Below are 22,593 nucleotides of genomic sequence, written 5' to 3'. Positions count from 1 at the left end.
TGGGAATGCAGACTTCTGAGAAAATGGGATTTTGTCATCTTCCACTCCTCTCTGTTCAATGTCTGCAAACATGGAAAATCCCAAGGCAAGGGCTGCAGTTTCAGATCCTAACCAGATTACTAGTATTTATGTTGGACTTTGCCAGTCTCAGAGGTGGAGGTCAGTGAAGTAGTGTGGGAAACTATCACTGCAGTTGCAGTAGCAACTGTTTTAAGACCTTGAAATCCAGCCTTTTAAATACATGTATGAGTCTGAATGCATCAGACTCATCAGGCATTCTCCATGCTGTGCTCTGATCTAACCTTATATGGTACTTATTTTTCTAAGAATAAATTGTATTTTTCCAAATACAATTGAATTAAACACATAGGAATTTCCTGAAGGCCGATAGTTTTTCTGCAGAAGAGGGAGACATAAAATGCAGCTTAAGAGGTATAAATTCTGCTGTGGGTTAATGTACTAAATGGAAAATTAATCTGTAATTTCCTATTTTGCAATATTTGAATATACCTTTTGGGGGTTTGCGGTTTATGTGTGGTTGATTTTGACTGTGACTTTGTATCCTAGCTTAGAAAATGCTCTCTCTATTGTCAGTTTAATAGCAATTAATCATAGCCATGTATTTGTTAGGCTTCTTCTAACAGCAGTATCTTGGTCTAAGTTTTAAAGTCAAGCAGCATGCAAGTGTCCCACTAGTTCAGCTAGCATTTCAAAACCACTGATTGGAATGAAAAGAAGTTCATAAGTCATATTGCCTTCCAAGGGAATTCCGCTGTAATTAGATCATAGTAACTGCACTCTTATTTCCTGTGTTGTTCTAAATTCGGGTTTAGTAATACTGAATTCATTGGCATCTATCAGACGCTCTTTCATAAAAATTGTTTTATTTTTTTAAATTGTATATAAAGCATCCCCACACAGGCAGACAGAGCAGTACTAGATTTTTCCATATCCCAGATGCAGAGAGATCTTGTGCAGTTGCATGTTCACACAGTTGTGTATTCTGTGTGTCTGCAAAGCATTTGGAGACAGTCTGACAGCACTTTCTTTAGCTCCTTCATGCTGCAAAGCTCTCTATTAATAAAATCTTTCAAGTACATGGCAGTGTTACTGCACTCGAGTTCCAAGTCCTCAGTGCTGCTTCAGCCCTTTGCTTCTGCAGTACAAGCTGCCCGTCCCACAGCTAACCAGAAATGATCTGTGCAGCTCTTGCAGCAGCTTCAATGTTTTCCAGAAGAAGTATGGCCTTTGGAGAAATAAAATAAGCATTGCTTTCTGTATTTTTAAAAACACACCAAAATTTAAGGATTTTTAAATTATTATTGTAAGTAATTATGTTTTGGTCATCAAACCCTACTCAACATTAGCTTCTGAAAATCATGTGTGGCTTTGTGTAGGACATTCTTATACTGAGAAAGAGGTCACAGCTTCATCTTGGGAGATTTTAGTCTTCCCTGCCTGCCCTCAGAGGGTCAGCGTCCTTCCCAGTGCTCTGTCTCTTAGACGTGATTTCTGTAGTTAATAAAACAGGCAGATCCAGAGACTGCCATAGAGAAAGGACTCTGCAACCACATTTTTAAAGCATAAGTTGCCTTCTTGGTCAAAGATACTACACCAGTATGTGCCCCGTGAGGCAGGTTATCACCCAGGAGCAAGGGGTTCTCCTGAATATAAATGTGTCACGTTAAGGCTTTACTCTTGATGCTAAAAAGCTCAAAATGGCTTTTGAGGCCAGATAGTCCTTTGAAAGCTAAAGCAAAATTTTTTTTTTTCAATTCATATAATCAGTATGGAATATGTTTATTAACTAAATAATTTTAAAATATCTATTGGAAGACAAATTCTAAATCAATGCAGAATACTTTAAACCTTTTTTTTATAAAGATGACGCCAGAAAAGCCCCAGCTGATAAACCTAGTGCAAATTGAAGTCTAGACTGGAAACCACAAAGGGAGTTTCAGATTTACCAGCTAACAAATGCTTGATGAAAAAAGATAGCTGATGTCACCAAAGAGCCTGTCAAGATTTCAGAGGAAGGAGCAAAGCTAGCACAAATTCAGGCTAGAGCTGAGATCATCTTGGTTATATGGTGGGCAACAAAAAGTGGTCGAATTTTCCAGACTTGAGTCCTATAATGTTCCCACAAAAATGTACATGAAAAAAATGTGTGCAGTTACACACTTGGACCCAAGAATGATCTTTTTCCATGTGCGCTTGAGTATATGTGCATCTGTGTGTGCTTTTGTGGTCAAGTAAGGTCTGACATTTTCCTGTTTGTCTCAGCACATCCAACAGACTGGTGAAACTATGCTTATTTGTCAGCATCCCTGGGAAATGCTGCATTAAAAATAAATGGACTAGTAAGAACATGGCCTTACAAGAAGATGCTTGATCAGTGGCTTCGCTTGTACCAATGAATGTGCTCTGTGTGCAGAACCCTCAGACTAGGCCACAGAAAACTGCACTCAATATTAAACATACATGGATGCCAAAGAAATTAATTTCTGAAGTAACTTGTTGTAGAAGACTGGTAGAAGAAGGAAATGGTCATGGTGACTGGTCCCAAGGCCTTCTCTTCCTCCTAACATTTCTCCTGCAAAAATGTATTTCAGATTTATCATGCATGAGAGGTAATCTATCATTCTGGAGTACTGGCCTTGATTTTCATTTTTCCCTGATGTTAGGCACCCTTTGTTAACTTCTCTTCATTTATGGTGCTCCACCACTGTGCAGCAATCTCTTCAGCTGAGGGTCTGTAATTGAGCAGTGAATCTTCCGGCCATAAGAAGATACTTCTTCGTCTATCATTTTGACAATGCTCAGTCAGTTCTGAACTTGTAATAAGGGGATGTTTCACCCTAAAGAGAGAATAAAATCATGGTTAGGGCTGTATTCAGTCATCCAAAGACCCTGCAGCATTCCTCATAGGGCTGTTTACCTGGTCGGCCTACCCAGTTTTTCTCTCTGATTAACTGCATGTTGTCTCTCATAAAAGTCTTTGAAAACATCTCTTTTCTTCATTGCCCTGAGCTTAGTGAAGGGAGCCAAGTAACTTCTGATCTCCAATCTTAATGTGGACAGTTTTACTGAAGAGTAAACTACTGACAGAGCTGTTCTCTAGCCAGTTTACATCGGCATAAAATTGAGCTTGTAGCTGTAAACATTGTGTGGCTGCTTTTGCTTTCTATGGGAATTTCCAGCTAGAGATCTACACCACTTCAAACATTGCTTTCTTGGCTTGTGTAATGCTCCCCAAAGAGGTTATTATCTCCATTTTGTAGCTGAGTAGAGTCAAGTGCTGAATGGTCAAGCCTTAAAACTAACTAGAAAAAGTGTGTTTGGGGATGCATACTCAGTACCAGCGATTTCCATGCAGTGTTTGTTAATTTATAAGAAACTTAAAGAATATACTATGACCGAAGACAGTCAGTCCAGGTTCTTTCTCCACTGCCCATCATCACCAGCAACAAAGGCTGTGCAAACTAAATGAAACCTCCCAGGAACTATGCCTCTGTTGTCTCCAACAGATGGTTTGAAATACCTCAGTTCAAGTAAAAGCAAGGTCAGTGAATTTGCATAAGAGCTATTTAGGGCCTCACCTGCAGAGGGGATGAACCAAGCTGCATGTGGGGGTTTTGACTAGTCTGCAGGACTCTGCCAGTGGGCAGAGCCAGAGGATCCCAGCTTGGCTGTGAACCAAAGTGTGTGTGTGTGTGTGTGTGTGTGTGACCAGCACCATGGAAAATACATAACTTAAAAAAACCAGATGTATATGTAAATTAAAAAAACCCAACCAAACCACCCATGAATACAGAACCACAAACATCCTATTTACTTGTTTTCTCAGTGATAATTTTTCTTTGGGTTTCCTGGCTAAAATCAAAAATGCAAGCTGTAGCAGTCAGAGCAGAACACAGGAAGGCTGGGACTTTCACTACTAGATACTATTCCTCCTCTCTCCTACTCACACCTTTGGGTGGAAAATTATTTAAATCACACCTAGCTCAGACTTACAGCCCAAAGTGAGTTGTGCATCTCCCTACCTCCCAGGCTGGGGATGCAGCTCCCTTGGCACAGGGTACCTCTGCCCTTGGAGCAGCAGTGCCTCCTGCCACCCTCCTCAGCCTCCTTCCTGGGCTCTGTCGGATTCAGTGGCCATATATGGCAATGGACTTCATGGAAATAATGCTGGAGAAATGATATACAGGGGTTGTCTTGGTTGAGTAAGTCAGAAAAGTATTTTTAAGAGGATGTACAGACACTAAATGCAGGATTGCTGACTGCTAGTCTGCCAGAATCTCATCCTCACTTTGCTCACACAAATGGCAGTAAGGCAGAAAGATTAATCTTTTCAAGCTAAGGGATGCCTGAGAATAATGTTTTCCAGTACAGAAGGTACAGGGGGTTTCTTCTTGAGAACTGAAGCATAGGCTATGATGGGAATAATTTCTGCCTTTGCTGCCTAGATTTTCCTCTATGTAAACTCCTTGGGGCATTTCTTCTCTGCAAAACACCAAGAGAGTTTTGCTGCTCTCCTGAGGAGGAGGGTATTGACACTAACATATGTTGTATGAAAAAGTCCACAAGAGAGAGAAAGGAGGATTTAGTCATGCCAAAATGACAGAGAGTCCCAAACATTCAGTACTCTTCCAGCAGTGAAAAAGGAGTGTTTCAGGCATGAGAAATACTGACTTACATCTGGAGCCAAACCCTTTTCCCTCTGCTGTGTTGTACTTAAGCAGATTTCAGTTTTGCCGTATTCCTATTTCCAGAGTTAAGTGGCAGAGCCAAAGGATACAGCCTATCCCATTTCTAGCAATTCCAGTATTTGTAAAACATGTGGACAGAGCAGAACAAGTGGGTGGGTGGCTGGATGAATTTCTGGCCTGGTTATGTAAAGTAAAGCAAATGTGCAGTCAGGCTGTCAGCTTTCTGTCTTAAACTCGATCATATTAAAAGTGCTCTGCGCTTCTCATGTGAGTTCCATGAGAATGCAAGACGAAACAAAATGCTGTAATCACATCCCTGTTTTTAGGGACAATCTGTAGCTTGAGCTCATCCATGGTATCCACCAGGAGAGAGGTCTGCAAGCTCCTTGAGCACAGGACAACTTTTAGTCCTACTCCTTATCAGGTCCCAAAGAGATCAGCCATAAGGAAGTATCTACAAATGTACTTTTACTCAGGATTTGTTTGGTTTCTGTGTGGCAGGGGCTGGCTGGCAAGCAGCTGGCTTTCTGGTTTTACTACAGAGCCAGTGCTTTTTATCTGGAGCTTGGAACTTTAAAGTAGCCAGAAGAATCTAATTTACTTTTTCTGACTTTGCATGTATAAAGAATAAATGTAGGGCAAGCATTTTGCCTCCAGTTTTGGTGTGTCTTTTAAAATAAGATACAGGAATTATAGAAATTTGTGGGTGAATGCAGGTGGGAAGTTTTTATAGTAAATGTTAGTGCCTCTGTAGTAAGATAGTTTTAAAGAGAGAAATATTCCAGACACACCATGTGGCAGACATTCCACTGACTTCAGCCATGGCTCGGGGTAGGGAATCTTTCCAGCTTCTACCTGCAAATATTTCCCCTCTGTACTTTATGTCACCATGCCATACTCTGATATATATCCTGATCCACCTGGGGATTCAAGATCTAAAGCCAGGTCTGATGAGAAGTGGCTGAGGGAGCTGGGGGTGTTTAACCTGGACAAAAGGAGGTTCAAGGGGGACCTTATCACTCTACAACTCCCTGAAAGGAGGTCGTAGCCAGGTGGGGGTCAGTCTCTTCTTGCAGGTTGCATGTAACAGGACAAGAGAAGACAGTCTCAAGCTTCATCAGGGGAGGTTTAGATTGGATATTAGGAAAAATTTCTTCACTGAAAGGAAGAGGCTGCCAAGGAAAGTGGTGGAGTCAGTCCCTGGAGATATTTAAAAGACTGTGTAGATGTGGCACTTAGGGACATGGTTTAGTGGTGACTTGGCAGTGCTGGGTCAACAGTTGGACTCGATCTTAGGGGTCTTTTCCAACTAAATGATTCTACAATTCTATGAATAAGGAATAATAATACAGTTCAGGTTGCAGAAGCTTTTTCCAGGTCTGCATTTACTGCATTTTCTGCATTTGAAAGTGGCGGTTCTGAAGTCTGCTAATTGTAACATTGTAATGGTAATTGTGGTACTTAAGATTCTTGCAATGGAATAATAAAAGATTATTTTAAACATATTTTAAACATATATAGTTTTGAGGCTATCCAAAGAAGTACAGGGTCTTTGGTTTTCTGATTACATTTGCTCATACATTTTAAATATTGGAATAGATAGTCTGTTTATGGTCTCAGTTTCATTTTCCTGGCAGATCACCCTGTGTGTGTGTGTATATGTAATGTACAAAGGCATTTGTGGTGAGAAAAAGAGAATTATTTCCTTTCTGTAATGTGTGGGATAATAGATTAAGCTTTTAATGGAATATTTGCCATCACAAGGTATTCTCAGTGCAGTCTTCCACATGATGCCATTTTATTAAAAATAACTCATTTGGAGATTCCTTTTTTTTTTCCTTTCTAGTTTTGCAGCTATTGAGATACATTTATTCATATTTTTACACATTTCATTGCAATGGATAAAAGTTTGCTGAACTCCATTCCTCACTCTCACACACTTTTTAATGAAAATAGTGCTCTTTTGTTTTCATATGGCTCCAGAAGATGGAACATAGAAAAAAACTGACAAGAACTTTTGAGTCTTGTGATTGAAATTATGCAAGTTGGCAATACTGGTGGAATGTTTTATCCTTAAAATTTTGAGCTAAAGCTATATGCATGTGAAAACCAGATTTATAATGGCGGCCGTCTGCAAACGTAATTATAGAGAGTGCATCCAGGCAACCATTATATATTAAAGACATTTTATCCTGGTGAGCTGGAGAAGAATGAGTTTTATGCTGTGCATTGAGCACAATTATATTGCACATAGAAGGTGATGAGCAAGTCTTTGCCAGTGAACCTTTTGAACCCACATGAAGTGTTGGACCTTGAATATGCATTTACTTCAGATCCTGCCACTAACTCCCTTTTGACAATGTGTCATTTTTTAAATGAAAGTTTAATTGCAACCCAATTAAACACTTCAGCTTCTCATTAAATATGTGGGGTAAGATAAGAACTGGATTCACTTGAGTGCATGACTTTGCACATACTATTGAGTTAGTGCTGCCAAATCATTTCCCTCGGTTCTGTCTGTAACTCCCATTACAATCTTCCTTTGCCAAAATTAACTAACTGTGTGGTGTGAGCAGATGCTGAAAACATAAGCCATTGAATCAGGGTCATGCAGGAGACAGAAATGAATGTTTCCAGAAACTTTACAGTCACATTTCTCTAGGAAGAAAACAGCAGTGTATTTACACCATACAGAGGACCAACGACTGAAAAAAAAAAACAAGACACAAAAAAAATTCTTACGAATTTGGGAAATTCAGGGCTTTGTTTAACTCTGAGGTGCAAATGCTCTGTCACAGATGTATCTACATTTTCTGTTACAAAGGACACCAAGTGCCATGAAATGCTGGTCTTTTTTCTGGAACAAAATATAGGGAAGGCTAGACAGTCAGGAAAGAATGCTGAAGTGTTTTGAGATTCTAGCTCAGAAATAAAAGTGTAGGTTCATTCCCCAGCTTTGGTTAGATTTTTTTTATGTGTCATTGAATGAGTGATTTCATCATTCTTTTGTTCCTGGGTTCTCCCTCTGTAAAATGGGGCTTGTGCTCTTCCTTTCTTTACAGCCCATAATGCCTGTAATTTATGATGTACTCCTGAGTAGCAGAAGGGTCTTTGTAAACCCATAAACATTTGATTTGTTTTAGCTTCACCCTTAAAGGGAACTTAAGTGCTGGGAAAGGACTGTTTGGTGCCATCCTTTGCTTTTTAATAGTTTCCACATCAAAATTGTTCTGTTTGAAACTCAGCATGAGTTTGGATCGAGAGCATATTCTCATCAGCACAAGCAATTTCAGGCTAATAATGGGCTGGTGGTAACCTCACAAGAGATAAAGACCTTAGCTATGGCCATGGGGAATCATCAAACATCTTTGCTCACTGTGTATTTTGACATTTATAGAGTTTCAGATTTTTAAGTTCTTCAAATTCCCTCAAAATATCAGTAAATTCCTGGTTGAAGATTTTTCTTTAACTTTTTAGGAACAGAAAGTGCCATTTCCATTTTCTACAAACATATTTACAATTAGTTTGACCTTTAACTCTAAGTTAACGTGCAATTATAGTACAAAAATGCCATGAAACACCACTATGCAGTATTAACTCTGAATCAATCAGCACTTCATTAGCTCTCTGATAGGAAAAAAAGAGCATCTGTGTGTGGTGTATTATACAAAGCTCTTGTCCATTGTCTTGAGGGACCTTGGATTTAATCCCATTTTTTCACCATTGTAATGAAATCAGTTTGGTGGTGTCTGCTGAGTTCATATTGCAAAATTAGCACATGGAAATCAGCAGTGATATTGGTTTCGTCACTGAGAAGAGCCTCAGAGCTTAGTTTGTCTAGAAACTGAAACCTTCCACCTCTAGACATTATGTCTCCTTCAGGTCATACATGAAATGATTTAGGGAAGGGGCATGGAAAAGTTGTTGTAGTGTCAGCCTGCCTGACACCTGCCAACCTAGTAAATGTGTGATTCTCCTTCCCACCTGCTTTCACATCCATATATAATTTCTCTGATTTGTATTTTATGAATAATTAATAAGTTTTGCCTTGTCTTCTAAGGTTATAAAAGATGTGTGCAGCAACTGTACAGGAGCTGTAGACTCTGATGGGCCATTGTCTAGTTCTCCGGTACATAAAGTGGAGCTGGAAAAGGTAAAATCATCAAAATGATGAATGCAAAATTCCTTATGATTACTCAAATAGACACTGGTAGGCACTGGATGTAAATCCTTGCTGCCTTGTGTTGCTGTTCCAGGCACACAGTCCCTGTATTGTGTTGGTTTGTTTGGATATGTGCACACATCCTGCAGAGTTGAGGCTTCTGCCATGTCAGTTTGTTTGGCCATGAACAACCAGCAGGCTGGCTCGGGTCCAGCTTCTCTTCAGCCATAGAAGGGTGCAGATTAGTGGGTCTGATACTTGTGCTGAGATGCAGAGATGGTCTCCAACAAATGCAAAGAGCAAGCAGGGGTATCACTCTTGGGAAAGAACAGATGAAGATTATACCAAGATTTTAAGGGAAAGTCTCTTATTTTGGGGAATTTAGTCCTTGAGGACCTCCCTGGGCATGCTGAGGTCACTGTTTTGGCAGACCCTTTCAAGCACTCATGTCTCAATAGAGAAACTTGGCTACTCACATGTGGTTGTCTTCACTGCCTTGACTCAGCAGGATGTGAGAGCACGAATTGGGAAAGTGAGCAGCTTTGCAGTGAATGATTGGTGCATTACCAGCACCAGTTTAAGCCCCTGCTCTGGTAAGGCATCCATGTGAGCAAATCTGTCTGCAGCCCCTGCTTAAAAATCCCACTGACAGAGGTTTCTTCAACCGACTCCAAATGGCAAGTGTCACCCCTCTGGTGGAAGTGCACCACTGCCAGCAGGATTACGTTGCTTTATCCTGGGAACTGTTCCAGGACAGCCCAGACTTCCTGGTTTCACGGGCAAAAGCTGTTGTATGTTTGCACACACCTGCACAGTAGTGACCAAGTAGCTTACAGAGTTGTAAAAAAGTTTTTTTCTGAAATACATGCCATGAAAAGGTGTAATTTATCTTGTCATTCATTCCTTTTTGTGATGATCTGCAAATCTTCAGGGCTTTGCCACTTCTGAGTAATGTGGTCACCAAAGCTGTGCTGTCATAAGCTCTATCTGCTTCATCCCAGACCTCATGCACAACCATTACAGAATAATCAGTGCTAAAAATTTATTTCAAAAGTCTATTTTTTTGCACATATTGAAAGTACTGAAGCACCTTGTAGGAATGCATTATTTTCTGGTAAGTTGTAATTGCATATGCATATATGAAGTATTCTTTAAAGATACAGCTTTTACCTTATTCGTATCTTATCCATGTAATTCCTTATTGCAACATTTAGTGTCTAGAAATACATTAAAATATATTGTGAATTATGAATATTTCACTGGTTTTAATACACTTTCAAATATATACTCTTTTGTTGTTTCTGTGATTTTCTAAAGTGTCTAAAACTGAACTTTTTACTATCTCCTAATTCTCTTCAAGTGGATGAGAGCTTGAAAGGGTGTTTTATTTCATAGAAAGCATATTTTTAAAGGGACTAATGACACTTATTTGATGAAGGTGCAAACACTGTACGTCAGCTAATCTCTTTGACCCTGCAGAAGCTGTCGTTCGAGAGGCCGAGCTCAGATGGGGAAGGTACTGTGGAAAATGGCATCACTACTGTGTGCAATGGTAAAGAACAAGGTATGTCTGGTGAAAGGAATGTGTGCATAGAGAAAGGAAATACCTCACTTTTATCTTTTCAAAAAAGGCAGTAAATTTTTGAATGGTTTTATTAGATTCAATTTAACTTGAAAACTGAACTATATCAAGAAGGATTCCTTAAATTTTGTCATTTGATGTTATTGTGCAGGTAAAATCAGTATAATTAGTATAACCAAACAGAATATAGAAATTTTGATTTGGCCTTTTCTGTGTTCAAAAGTGCAGTTTTTCAGAACTTTGGCGACCACTACAGGCAAGTAACAGGCTTCTTTGTAACTCTCTAGTGGCAATATAAAGAGTGGTGTAAAGCTTCTAAGCAAAAAATCTATCATTAAATACTAGAAGGAAAGTTTTTATATATATATATATATTATATGTATGTGTATGCACAGATACCTTCATACATAAACTATCATATTACATATGATTATTTACACTAACATAATAAAATATATATAGTCATGCAATATCAGTGAGTTTTTGAGTACATATGTATATTATTTTGCATATGTTATTTTGGAGCCATGCACATTCTGTAGTCCTTATTCACTTACAAAGGTAAATCCGAAATCCAGAGGGAGTTCTGGCTGAGTTATATCTAATACACTCAACACTTATGCTCTCTTCCCCATCCCCTGCCTTCCTCCACAAAGCAGAAGAAATTCTGTGGCTTCCTTAACTTGCCATTTAGCAGTGGTGTGGCTTAGATAAGACATTTTTCTGCTGCTGTTAAATGAAGGGTAATGTGAGCTGCAGTGAGCACAATGTCAATACTGGCCTTGGTGCCAGTGCTGTCTCTCCTTTTGACTGACTCATTTCCCTTATCTTCTCTCTGGTTCATTTTCCAGCATTTCCTGGCTATACAGATCTCTGACATACCCAGTGGTGTGGGACAATGTCAGGGTTTGTGGTTTTTGGAAAGCTGTGGTACATTTTTAGATTTCACATTTTAAAATCTTCTATTAAGATTTCATAAACTCTGAAACCTGTGGAGAATCATCTGTGACCCAAAACCTGTGTTGATCACGATCTCCAGAAGTACCTGGTGGCTCAGGTACCCCGCAGAAGATGTGATGATGCAGCTGGAAAAGCAGCCCAGCTTAGGTGCCTCAAGGAGGGTCATTTCAAATACCAGGGGCTTTTGAAAATTGACCTTCGGTACATAGTAGTAAAAATAATAGGTGTTAATGACTGCAAGAAGACTGAAATGTCCTTGATGAAGTAATGCTATGCATTTTTAAAATAATGGATAGGAAGCATTTAAGAGAGTACATGGGAAGGGAGGCTTCAGAGAATGATCATCTCCAGCTGGCACTGACTGCCAGCCTCTGCTCTGCTCTTACCAGCTGCTTGCTTTGCTATGGGGAGGGAAATGAGAATAAAAGGCTTTTGTGAAAAAAATCACTGGCAATTGAGCAATCAGTATATTCTTTAGATTCAAAAAGATTAAGTGATGATGACCTTATTTCTGCTGCCTCTCAGTTCTGCAGGAAAAAATCCAGCAATGTGGTAGGAAGACAGGACAGAAAAACAAACACTAAAATGGGCTTATTCCACAGTCTGTTCATGCTCATGGGAATGATTTCTCTGGGCTTCTGTCTCACAGAAATGAGATTTTCTCAGTCTCTGGCTTTTTAATGTTTTTCATCTTCTGCCCCTCAAGAGCTACAGTTGGCCTTTGGCTGCTTCTGTGTGGGATAGAAACCCTTTTGAGGGCAGGTGCTGTGCCCCCCAGGCAGGGGTCTGTGACCAGATTGGATGGGTGGCCTTCCTCCCTCCAGCGAGCAAGCCTGTTGCATGTTTGGAGAGCACAGTATAAGTTGTGGACATCCTTCCCTTGAAAAAGATAATTAGACCTGGATGTGTTGGAGTTGGCTTGGGGGCAGCTATTGGCACTTGCAGAGCTGCCTTTCCCCCTCAGCCCTGGCAGATTTGTACAGTCTTGGCTACAGATACAATTTCTAAATAATGTTCCATGATTGCTAACAATTAAGCTAAATATGATAAATTATCCCATGGTGAGTCCCAAACTGCTTCTCTATTTTCCGTGCATTCTTCTTCCCAGCTCACCAGTTCATACAGTCATTTCTCATATGAATGTTTTGTCCATTTTTTCCCTCAGTTTGTGCAAGTCCATAACCACTAAGTGTTCCCTGTTGCAAAAGGAATTGATACGTCAGGGATAAAGATAGAGCAGCTCAGTTAGTAACTATTTTAAATGTATTGTTCATCAAAATCAAATATCAGGGCCAGTTGATGGAAATTTTCGCTGCCCTGTCAGTTGGCAAAGACTTTTTCCTCTGTTGCCAGAATCCAGTTTAGGGCACTGAATGCAATTTCTGAAGTTTATGTTGTTTGTTCTGTTTTGCAAATAAAAGGCCTGTTTTTTTCTGAATCTGTTTAATCTTAGAAACTCTTTTTTCAAAAAAAAAGTGTTAGGATTTTAATCAGGTAGGCACTTTAAAAAACTATATTCATAGTCCTTGTCATATTTCATTCAACAGCTGAACATGCCTCAGTTCTCAGGGTTGTAATACTACTAGTATCAAATGAAGTTAGTGGAAGCATAGTCTGGATTTTAGCAAAATACCTCTTTTCAGCAGCTTTTTCTTTCCGATGGTCACAGAAATGGCCAACTTACAGCCATCAAATATTCATACTGATGCCACTAATTTCTTAGTAGTTAATTCATAAGTCTTGTCTAAAATATCCATTGTGATAAGATCTCTTAACCTAACTGTAAATAGCAGAAGTATTTTTGCTAAGCAAGCATATTCTGTCTCTTTTGTGTACTTAATTATTGAAGTATTTTGAGAGAAGTGTTCAGGAACATTGAAGAAAACAGTGAAGAAATGTCTGACTGGATTTTTATTGCTGTGTATATGAGCTAAATTTATATGCAGGTACTTCAGTCAGACTGATAAATTAGGTGATGACTGCTGTGGAAAGAGACTTGAAGCTTGATTAGATTAAATAAATTTGCAAGCTTGATTTTTATTCAAAAAATTGTTTTCAAAATGCCATGATTTTTATAACACAGAGGTTATTAGAGAGGGCATATGATATTTGCCTCATTGAACTCTGCAACTTTTGTACAAATGTTTGTCTTGCACAGTATATTTTTGTCTGAACTTCTGTTTTTATTCAGGTTCTCTCTATTGGTTGGTGTACACACACTACTAAATACACACTTCTGCTTTCTTAATAGTGAAGAGGAAAAAAAGTTCAAAAACGGAAGCCAAGGGCACTGTGACTAAAGTAACAGGGAAAAAAATAACGAAGATCATTGGTTTAGGAAAGAAAAAGCCATCAACAGATGAACAGACCTCATCAGCTGAAGAAGATGTTCCAACATGTGGTAAGTGACTTTTCTCCTTGAGTCTTACATCTGGATTGCTATTAAAACTTTATAGCATTCTAGCCTAGGAATTTGTCTAAAATTGCTTTTACTTCAATAATTCCTCCCCCAATATCAGAAGGATGGATCCAGACTGCAAGAGGGTAATCAAGAGTTTGTCATTTGCAAATAGACTAAAATAATTCGGCTTTTTAAATAAAATGGTAACACAAGCTCAGGTATCACTGCTCCATGCAGAAGTGAGGAGGCAGAGAAGTGTGAACAAGATGCATAAAGAAACGCGCTGGTCACAAACAGATGGTTATAAAATTAATATAGGCTGAAATATGAAATAAATTCAGGCTACAAAGTAGAAGAAGGTTCTTGGAACGTGATCAGGTCTTTTGTAGTAGATTGTGGTTAAGGTTTCATGGAATAGCAGACAGCAGTCAACTGGATCTCAACAAAAGTGATTTGAGTTTAATTATGGGTTCCTAAAGGGATACATATTGGACAAAATGAAGTAACAAATCTCTAGTAAGCTATTTTAACTCTTAATTTTGATCATTCCATATGATGGCTATAGTGCTTGGCTGCACCAAGGAAGTGTATAAAAAGGCATGCAGAAAATATTTGGGTTTTGTATCTTAGCTCTTAGGATTTGCTCACAGGTTGAGACTTTGTGCAATGCACTTAGCTGATGTCCTCACAGCTCTGCTATTTTAAAACAGTTCAATATACTTACATCTCCAACTTGTCTTTTGGTGCTCCAGTATTAAGTAACACTTCCATACATGAATGAGATTGAACCCACCCTTCACCCAATCCCTTAAAAAAACCGAGTTCCTTAGAAAGCTTTGAAGCAGTTACACCAGATTTCGAGTTTGGATTTGACTTTTTAATTGACTAGGAAAACTTAGGGAAACCCAGAAGTCTGTGATTAGGGAGTAGTTGACAGAACTCATAGGACCATGAAGTGTGATAGATGCCTGCCTGAGGTGATGGAAGCAGATCCATGGACCACCAGAGAGAACTTCATAGATCACAGGTGGCTTTAAAGCCACACTTTAGGAATCATTCACATAAGCAAACTTTGATTAAATAAGTGTATGTATATGTGTCTATACATCAGCTAAGTACAGATGTGATTTATTGACCAAAAGAACAGCTGGGAAAAGCTGTGTCCAGCTAGCATTGTCCAAAGCATCTGGCCTCCATAAGGGCTCAAACTTCCGGGCGCTCATACTCCACTGATTACTCCATATAATATGGGAAGTCAACCACAGCTGTACAATCTAATTCCTCATATTTCTAGCATTAGTTTGGATATGGACATAAATACAGATACAGCCATTACTATTTGCCTGCATTTGGCTCTACTCAACACCACTTGCAGATTTTAAAGGAAAATATATAAATGTCTAAGCTTTGGTCATTGCAGGAAATCTTTGCAGAAGCAGTTTCTCACCACCAGAAATTTGGCTCAGTTCAGTGCCCTCTGGGAGGCTGCTCCATAGTTGAAGGTTTTTACACTTTAGAAGCCTCTACCTCCCATGAACAAAGAGAAGATACCAGCAGGGCTGCAAGTGTCACCCAGCTAGAGTGGAAACTAAAACCCACCTGTGCTTGGAGTCATGGCAAAGCTCTTCCCTACAACATCACTGGTCCTAAACTGCCTGGACTGAGCTGCAGTGCTAATGCCCTGAAGGGGAACTCACTCGAGGCATTTTGGTCATGTCAGGTTGTGAAGGTTTAAGTAGAGATATGTGGAGGGAGAAGTGGGATCCTGTGTAGTTCGACTCTGAAGCAGAAAATTCTGAAAGAACTTTTCTGAGAGGTGCACTGGGAGCAGAGGGGAAAAACTGTCTGAAGTAAAGGACTCTCACTCCAAAACAAGCCATATCTGGCTTGCATGGGAAGTTTTTTTTCATTTCTAGGGATTGTAATGTAATGCACAGTGATACAGGGTTTTGTTACAGGAGGAGGGAGAAGAGCTGAAGAGTGTGATTATCACAAGGAGCCAAAACCAGAGGATTAAGCACATCCTCATTTTTTATAGCACCTTCCAAGATGTGCACAATTCTGATCTGCTACATCCTGTTGGATCACACTCTGACATTGGAACCATAATGTTGGAAGGAAAACCCAGAAAAATGAACAATAAGTCATAGTTTTAATGAAAACCAAAGACAGATCTCTCCAACAGGATTAAATGAAAATCATGTCTGAGATAGAAGACGATTTTTTAACCTCACTTCTGGCTTTTGCAAGATATCATTTCTTTCCCTCATCATAGCCTGTTTGGAAGCAGCAACATGCTGAATTCATGTACCGTTTGTAACATGGAAGCAAAAAGTAAAACGTTTTGGGTTGGGTTTTTTTTTCAATTCCCAAACTGTACTGAGGCAGGAAAAATGGGCATTGCTTTGATTGTAAGGTTTGAGTCTGGAATGATTGTTCCTCTGGTGCAGAGAAGGAAAACCACAAAACACTGCGTGGTTAATCATGTTATATGCCTAGACACTATATCGATATAGAGCATGGTAAGAAAAGTGGGTGGGTTTAAAAGACAATCTGTTAATGGCTTTTTAATATGTAAGGATACTGTATCGTATTTACTTCTTGGATTTTAAAAATTTTTGGTTTTATTTGGATAGGTAACAAAGGTTGCCTTCTTTTCAGTCTGGTTTACAAGTGTTGCAAACCAGATGCGCATTCTTCTTTCTAAGTGAGATTACAACATAGAGCATCAAAACTTAGTAGGTCTTTTAAACACTGCTTTTGGATGTTACAGAAGATATTTCAATACCTAATTAATATTAATATGAGCTGTGATTTTCCCAGAAAAATTTGGTCAGCCACAGTTATCAGTCATTACCCACAGAGAGGCAGAGTGAGCACATTAGCTGTGTATGTACTGGTTTTTTTCAGTGTCCCTCTCCCATTCTTACTGAAGTCCTGGGGACCTGTGTGCTCCTGCATGTCCAGCTGCTGCAGAGACTGACACAGAACAGCCATTTGCACATGAGCTGGATCACATATTTATATACTTTTTCTAGGTTTTTGGCACGGTGAAAGTTTTCGTTAGAAGAAGTGGGACAGGGTCATTTACTTGTCTTCCTAAAATCCATCTGGACTTTCTATTAGAAGAGGAACAAGTTATGTAAGGGCTAGCATTACACTGAGAAGTAAATTTCTTTTTTTTTTCATTTTCAGAAGAAGTCAGGAGTAAAATATCTCACATTTCATTTTATTGCAGGATATCTCAACGTGCTCTCTAATAACCGCTGGCGTGAGCGCTGGTGCAGAGTGAAGGACAATAAACTCATTTTCCACAAGGACAGGACAGATCTGAAGACACACATTGTTTCTATCCCTCTCCGTGGCTGTGAAGTCATCTTGGGACTGGATTCGAAGCACCCCCTGACCTTCCGCCTGCTCCGGAATGGGCAGGAGGTCGCTGTGCTTGAGGTACAATAGCTGTGACTTGTAGGAACTCCCACAAGCTGACTTAGAGAAGCACTTGCATACAACCTGTGTCTGTCCATTCAAAAAAAAAAAAAATCTTTGGAATGATATTATTGCAGAGCTGAAAAATATTGGAAGGAGAAAATAAATATTAAATATTGTAGGCAAAGAAAGAACTGAGATTAAATGTAGTTCAGAAATCTCAGTAAAATACTTTTCTCTGCACTGATGTTCGTCTTACCTTGGTATTAAAATATCCCTGTTCCTTCTCTAGGCACACTTTTGTATCAGTGATATAAGTACTTTGGGTAAATAACTTTGCAATAATTAAATAATGGATTACTGTAGATGGGAGCTCTAAAACTCTTAACTTTCATTTGTCTGCTATTTATGTGAACTCTTTTTGCTCAGTCTGTGTCTGTATTAATACAGTTGTGCATTTAAGAAAATGCAGTGTGCCAGCAGTCTGGTGTTCTCTTGACACTCCTCACAGGCACACATCTTCCTCTGTGTTAGGTGGGTCAGGATATTCATCATATTTATTTATTCATTGTATTTTAAAACCTTAAATGAGAATACACTTAAAGCCAACTATAATGAGGATATAGCAGGAGGCAACCTTTTGCTTTCAGTGGCAGGACAGGCACTTTGACTGCTTTGGGTTTCTGACTACAGGTTGTGTCTCCTGTCCTTGTAACCATACCTGTTATATGATAGCAGTTCAAAGAACTTGAAAATCCAGAAAAAATATCAAAGAACTGTGAAAAACAATGAAATAAAAATAAGAAATTTAGAAACTGCTAAATTTGTTAATGACAAATTGTTGTCTTTCCCCTGCTACTTTTATCCATTATTTGTTTCACTACTTGTCACTTTTGAATTGGTGACTTGAAGCAATTATTAATGCTTTTACTTATGTCATCAGGAAAATGAATACCATCATCTAGACAAATTTAGTAAAATTTTTCAAAAAGCAATGTTAAAATCTCCTCACTATTTCATTCCCTCTTCCCTCTTGTTCCTGTTTAGCAGTAACACTTTCTTCTCAGGAGTCATGCTATCTAAAAATCCCCCAGCCTAACATAGGAAAATAATTATGTTAAAGCTTTCAATATTCTGAAGTCTAAAACAAGCCTTAAACGATTATTTTTTCTTCTTTTTTGTGGATTGCCCACTTTGTGTAACATCATAACTGATGAACACATAGCTTACTTAAAGTGCCCTCCTTCTAGCAAAGCAGATTTAATATGAAATCCTGGGGTTTTTAGGAGTTCAGCAGAGTGAAACCAGAGCCTCTTGTACAATGTGGTAGCAATTTGTCAACCAAGAAGAATGCATGTTTTTGCAATAATGCTCAGCCCAGTGGCAGAGCAAAGACCTGACCCACGTTCTTGCCCTCTCCTTGCAGGCCTCCTCCTCTGAAGACATGGGCAGATGGATAGGAATTTTACTGGCAGAAACGGGGTCTTCAACAGATCCTGGAGCTCTGCACTACGACTACATCGACGTGGAAATGACGGCAAGCGTGATCCAGGCTGCGAAACAGACCTTCTGGTGAGAGGCATTCAGCTACCCGGCCGTTTCCAGTGCTCTGAGAATTTATATCCATATATTAGCTCCACTGCCAGCACAGCTTATCCAAATCTGCTTCCCCCTTTGCCAGATATTGAACTCCTGAAGTGTTTCAGCATTGCAGCATGTTAGATGTGTTAATGATTATTGTGCTGGAATCCTGCTAAATTCTGTAAAAGATGCACAGCACTATGCAACTTTACTCAAATCTTTACCAATTTTTTCAGTAAGTGCCCTTACCAAATGCTATATTTTAATATTTTATTTTGCTTAAAATCTTAGAACTATCCCTGGAAGAGAACAAATATTCTGAAATATGCAGCTATGTAATTCACATTTATTGTCTGCATTTGCTGTACATATAGGGAAATATACAGCATATTATTGATCAATATATGCTGCACACTCACAGTGTATAGCAAATATAAGTCTTGCGTAGACACATAATCAGTGTTTCCTTCTCAAGTTCTGATTAATTAAAAATTTTATCAAGCTCACCTCAGTCCAGTTAATTTCTGGTGTTTAATACAGGAGGTGGAAATTGGGAAAGGTGTCTCGAGGGTGCAGCATGGAAGCTGCTTAAATTGCAAATCAGTACAGTGAATTCCCCATTGCTGATCCTGTGCTAAAAGGAGTAATGCATACTTAGCATATACAGTGATTTACATGTTCAAATCATTTTAGGCATTAAATAAGTCTTTGTTGGGAAAAGACCATCATTTTTCCTTGGTTAGATGAGTTTTTTAGAAATGGGAGTGAAGAAACAGTTGGGACAGGGGGGTTGCCCTGCTGCAGTTGTTCCCTGCGGTCAGAAAGTGGGTGGCCTAAGAAGACAGCTGGCAAAGGCATCATCCCTCATCCCGCTGCAAGATGACACTCCCCAGACTAATTTGGAATTTGTGTGACTTAATACATTAGAGAATCACACTCCATCTGCCCATCATGACTTTAAACAAATAGAAAATGAAGAAAAAAAAAAAAGAAAAAAGTTTTGGAGTTTTCCAGAAGAAGATCCTAGTGCCATTAGCTAGGTGCCAAGAGAAGTTAACAAGGGAAAATGCCCAGCTTCAATCAGAGTCTGGTTTGAATGACTTCTGATAGAAATCAAAGTGGTTCAGTGTTACCACAAGCCCAGTTTTGTGGAAACCAAATTTTGATAGAATTAAAATGCACTTAGCATGCAGACTTACGTTAATATTTGTTTAAAAGTTAATAGGACTCAAAAGGTTTAGCCTGTGTTGACATATATTTTTGCTTCAGTCAGTATCTAGCAATAACCACGTTTAAGAGAAGTAGAGTGGTAACCTTTTCCCCCTGAATTCTGCGTGCCTTTCCTTTTCTGCACAAATATGGTACGAATTGGAGCCAAGTGAAAAAACATATGCAACTAGACCACATGTTAGAAAGGAACATCAAGCAACTTGCAAAATAGCAGAATTTCCCTGTTAAGAAATAGTTAAAATTCATTGGGTGTCTTTAAGAGCCTGTAAGGGCTTGCTGATAAGCAACAGAGTAGCTGTCTGCTGATTTTCAGCTACTGCTAGAAAATGAGGAGAAATTACAATGATACTTAAATGTTAATGAAATACTACATTTGCCCTTTATAGAATGAATATCACTATTCCAAATTAGATGCAGCTATCATTAAAGCTTAGTTTGTCACTCAGTCACTTTAGATTATTGGTTATTCACTTCCTAAGATTGATGCTTTTCAAAACTATCGGCTCCTCATTAATAGCCCCATCCATTTCCTTTGTCTAAATCATTAGGTATCTAGGAAAAGCTGAAGTGCTTCCAGGGAAGTTTCTCCATTTTCCTTCTGGCAATTTCCAAATACAATTAACTTGCGTGGATGCATCTGAAAACATGATTAATGAGGATTACTGAAATAATGATTATGAATTGTTTCTAGCTACTTAGATAAATCTTACCTTCCTTTGGTGGTGGAAATAGTTACTACAGGTGCATGAGATGCCACTAATGAATATCCCAGCTTTCAGACATGGTTATTGTGTATCACTGTAATTGGAGCCTCTTAACTAGAAAAAAATACAGCAACAACTCCAAACACAGTTCTTCAGGCCAACCAGAAACACTTGAGCAATGCTCTTCCTTAAGAACAGTAAACAAATGCAGACCTTTAATAATGTCTAGTAAGGTATGAGTTAAGATAAAGTTGAAAACATTTTTATCGTGGAATTTTCCTTGGGCTTTTTGAGGTTAGTTTGTTTGAAGTAAGAAAAGCTTCTCTCTAATGGTTTTTCCACCCCTCACACCGCCCTGAAAGGTTCACACCGAGCTGGGCAGGTTCATCCCTCCTGTGAGCCCAGGTCTCCCGTGGCTCAGGTGAGCCTCAGTTCTCCCTCTTGAATGAGAAATTCAATGGACTCCGTGTTATTCCAAAGCCAACAGAAAGCAACTGTTAAAACCACAGCATTCCTGAGCTGCTGCCAGTGCTACAGAAGACCCTCTCTGCTTTAGCAGTGCTTTATCATATTTTATGAATGTCAGCACAGACTCTGAATAGTGCCATTGTTTGGGATGGAAAACATGTTTTCCCATTCACGTACACCTGAAACTATAGGAAAGGAATTATTTGGGATCTCACTCTATACCTTATTCAATTCCAGCAGTTGCTACAAAGGAAAACTCACCCTCGGGGTCATTGTTGCTGTCAGACATGACTCTGCTTTTTTCTGCATTGTTAGATCTTTGCAAACCTGATTTAGTTCTTGATATCTCATGTGCTGTGCAGAATTCCAGTAAAAAAAAGTGTTGATTGGGACAGGATAAAGGGAAAGAAATTAAAATATATTATATATATGTATATCCCTTTTGAAATTTCCAGAGGACTCAGGTCCACCATGTGTAACAGATCAAGAATGAGCATATAGAGTATTTGCATGCACAGTTACCCAGAGGGAGTTGGGAAGCATAGTACCATAGCCAGCCAAAAGTTCTGATATAGAAAAATTCCCAGGTTTTGAGGAAGTAATTATTCAGGAAATTTGATAGATATAAGTTAGATTTCATTGAAATTCCATGGGGTTTTTTCAAATTTTTGCTGGATTTGATTCTTGGTTCTCTCATATCCTAAGTTTGCATCCCCCTGAGCATACATGCACACAGAAACACCTGCTTCTCCTCAGTGCAGACAAGGGAGTGTTTCTGGGACCCTGGCAGGCTGGTGTATAACAGAGATCAGCAGGTTCCCATGTAAACATGCCACTGAGCAGTTACAGCTGTTACCCTCCTGGCCTTCAGGCAGTCGTATCTCCACTGTAAGAATGGAGAACAGGAACATATGCTGTGTTATTGGCTGTACCAGCAATGTGTGAGTAGCAAAGAAAAACTGCCCTGAAGAAAGTGAGAAGCGCTGTGCTTCCAGGCTACATAATCAGGCATGGGGAATATACCACTGAATCATCATCTAGGCTTAAGTGTAAGTGCTGGTTTTTATTATTTTTACTTTGCATTTTTCAGTTTCATGAACAGGCGAGTTATATCTACAAATCCGTACCGGGGAAGCACTGCCAATGGCTACGCCTGTCCAAGTGGAATGGCACTTCATTATGATGATGTTCCCTGCATAAATGGATCGGTAAGAATTGAATGTGCACAGAACAAATGGTTTGCATGTGTTGAATGCGTGGACATCTGAAAATTGTATTATCTAAAGATCCTCACTGGGCAGTTTCCAGATGAACTCATATGTTTTTGATTGGGGGTTGCAAACTCCTCTCACACCTATAGAATATAT

General features: G+C 39.2%; 1 protein-coding gene across 5 annotated transcripts in view; it reads left to right on the top strand.

Annotated features, from left to right (window-relative positions):
- The window catches only part of AFAP1 (actin filament associated protein 1), a 65,831-nt gene that overhangs the window by 28,431 nt on the left and 14,807 nt on the right, over positions 1–22,593 (top strand). For 4 of the 5 annotated variants that reach the window (XM_017727686.1, XM_017727687.1, XM_017727684.1 and 1 more), the window contains exons 6-11: positions 8,770–8,862; positions 10,351–10,435; positions 13,665–13,814; positions 17,053–17,264; positions 18,670–18,815; positions 22,317–22,434. In XM_017727686.1, the coding sequence (XP_017583175.1) occupies positions 8,770–8,862; positions 10,351–10,435; positions 13,665–13,814; positions 17,053–17,264; positions 18,670–18,815; positions 22,317–22,434 (804 nt within the window). The remainder of the gene's footprint in view (positions 1–8,769; positions 8,863–10,350; positions 10,436–13,664; positions 13,815–17,052; positions 17,265–18,669; positions 18,816–22,316; positions 22,435–22,593) is intronic. The other variant, XM_017727685.1, reaches the window with a different exon arrangement.

This window comes from Corvus brachyrhynchos, unplaced genomic scaffold (assembly GCF_000691975.1).
Source record: "Corvus brachyrhynchos isolate BGI_N302 unplaced genomic scaffold, ASM69197v1 scaffold80, whole genome shotgun sequence".
Classification (NCBI taxonomy): Eukaryota; Metazoa; Chordata; class Aves; order Passeriformes; family Corvidae; genus Corvus; species Corvus brachyrhynchos.
This window is presented reverse-complemented; position numbering and strand designations above follow the sequence as displayed.